This window comes from Macrobrachium nipponense, chromosome 33, assembly GCF_015104395.2.
Source record: "Macrobrachium nipponense isolate FS-2020 chromosome 33, ASM1510439v2, whole genome shotgun sequence".
Classification (NCBI taxonomy): Eukaryota; Metazoa; Arthropoda; class Malacostraca; order Decapoda; family Palaemonidae; genus Macrobrachium; species Macrobrachium nipponense.
Window position 1 is genome coordinate 28,577,994 of NC_087219.1, and position 750 is coordinate 28,578,743.

Sequence of the window (750 nt, forward strand, 5' to 3'; positions counted from 1 at the left end):
GAGACGTGGAGAAGTTGATCAAGAAACGCGCAACAGCTGAAGAACCAACACTTTATTATGTCAGTATTGAGGATACTTATGACATCATCAAGAGGGCACATATTGCAACAGGTCATGGTGGCCGTGACAGAATGAAAGCTTATTTTACATCAAAGTATGCAAACATCACTAAAGAATCTTTAGAGATGTTTAAGTCTTACTGCATTGTCTGTCAAGAAAAACGGAAGCGTCTGAAGACTGCTGGAGTTGTTGTAAAGCCTATTTTAAGCAGTGATCTCAATTCTCGGGGCCAGGTTGATCTGGTAGACATGCAGTCATCTCCCCAAGCTCAGTTCAAGTGGATTATGGTACACCAGTGCCACTTATCAAAGTTTGTGATACTTCAACCTCTTACATCAAAAAGAGCAGCTGAAGTTGCCTTTTTCAACTGCTCGACATCTTCTTGCTGTTTGGTACTCCTGCAATCCTTCAAAGTGACAATGGTTCTGAATTTACATCTCATGTCATCACAGAACTAAAAGATCTTTAGCCAGATCTCATCATGGTCCATGGAAAACCAAGACATCCCCAAAGCCAAGGTTCTGTGGAACTTGCCAATGGGGACATCAAGGATATGTTGATTGCTTGGATTTCAGACAACAACACACAGGATTAGTCCATTGGTCTTCGTTTTGTCCAAAACATGAAGAACTCCGCCTATCACTCAGGTATAAAGCGCACACCCTACAAAGCTATGTTTGGTTGTAATCC

The 750-nt window shown here is 41.7% G+C and overlaps 1 protein-coding gene across 1 annotated transcript; it reads left to right on the top strand.

Moving 5' to 3' along the window:
* Positions 1–131: 131 nt before the first annotated feature.
* Positions 132–518, top strand: LOC135202807 (KRAB-A domain-containing protein 2-like). Its single transcript, XM_064232266.1, has one exon. It carries the CDS (start codon positions 132–134, stop codon positions 516–518), a length of 387 nt encoding a protein of 128 aa, XP_064088336.1.
* Positions 519–750: the final 232 nt, after the last annotated feature.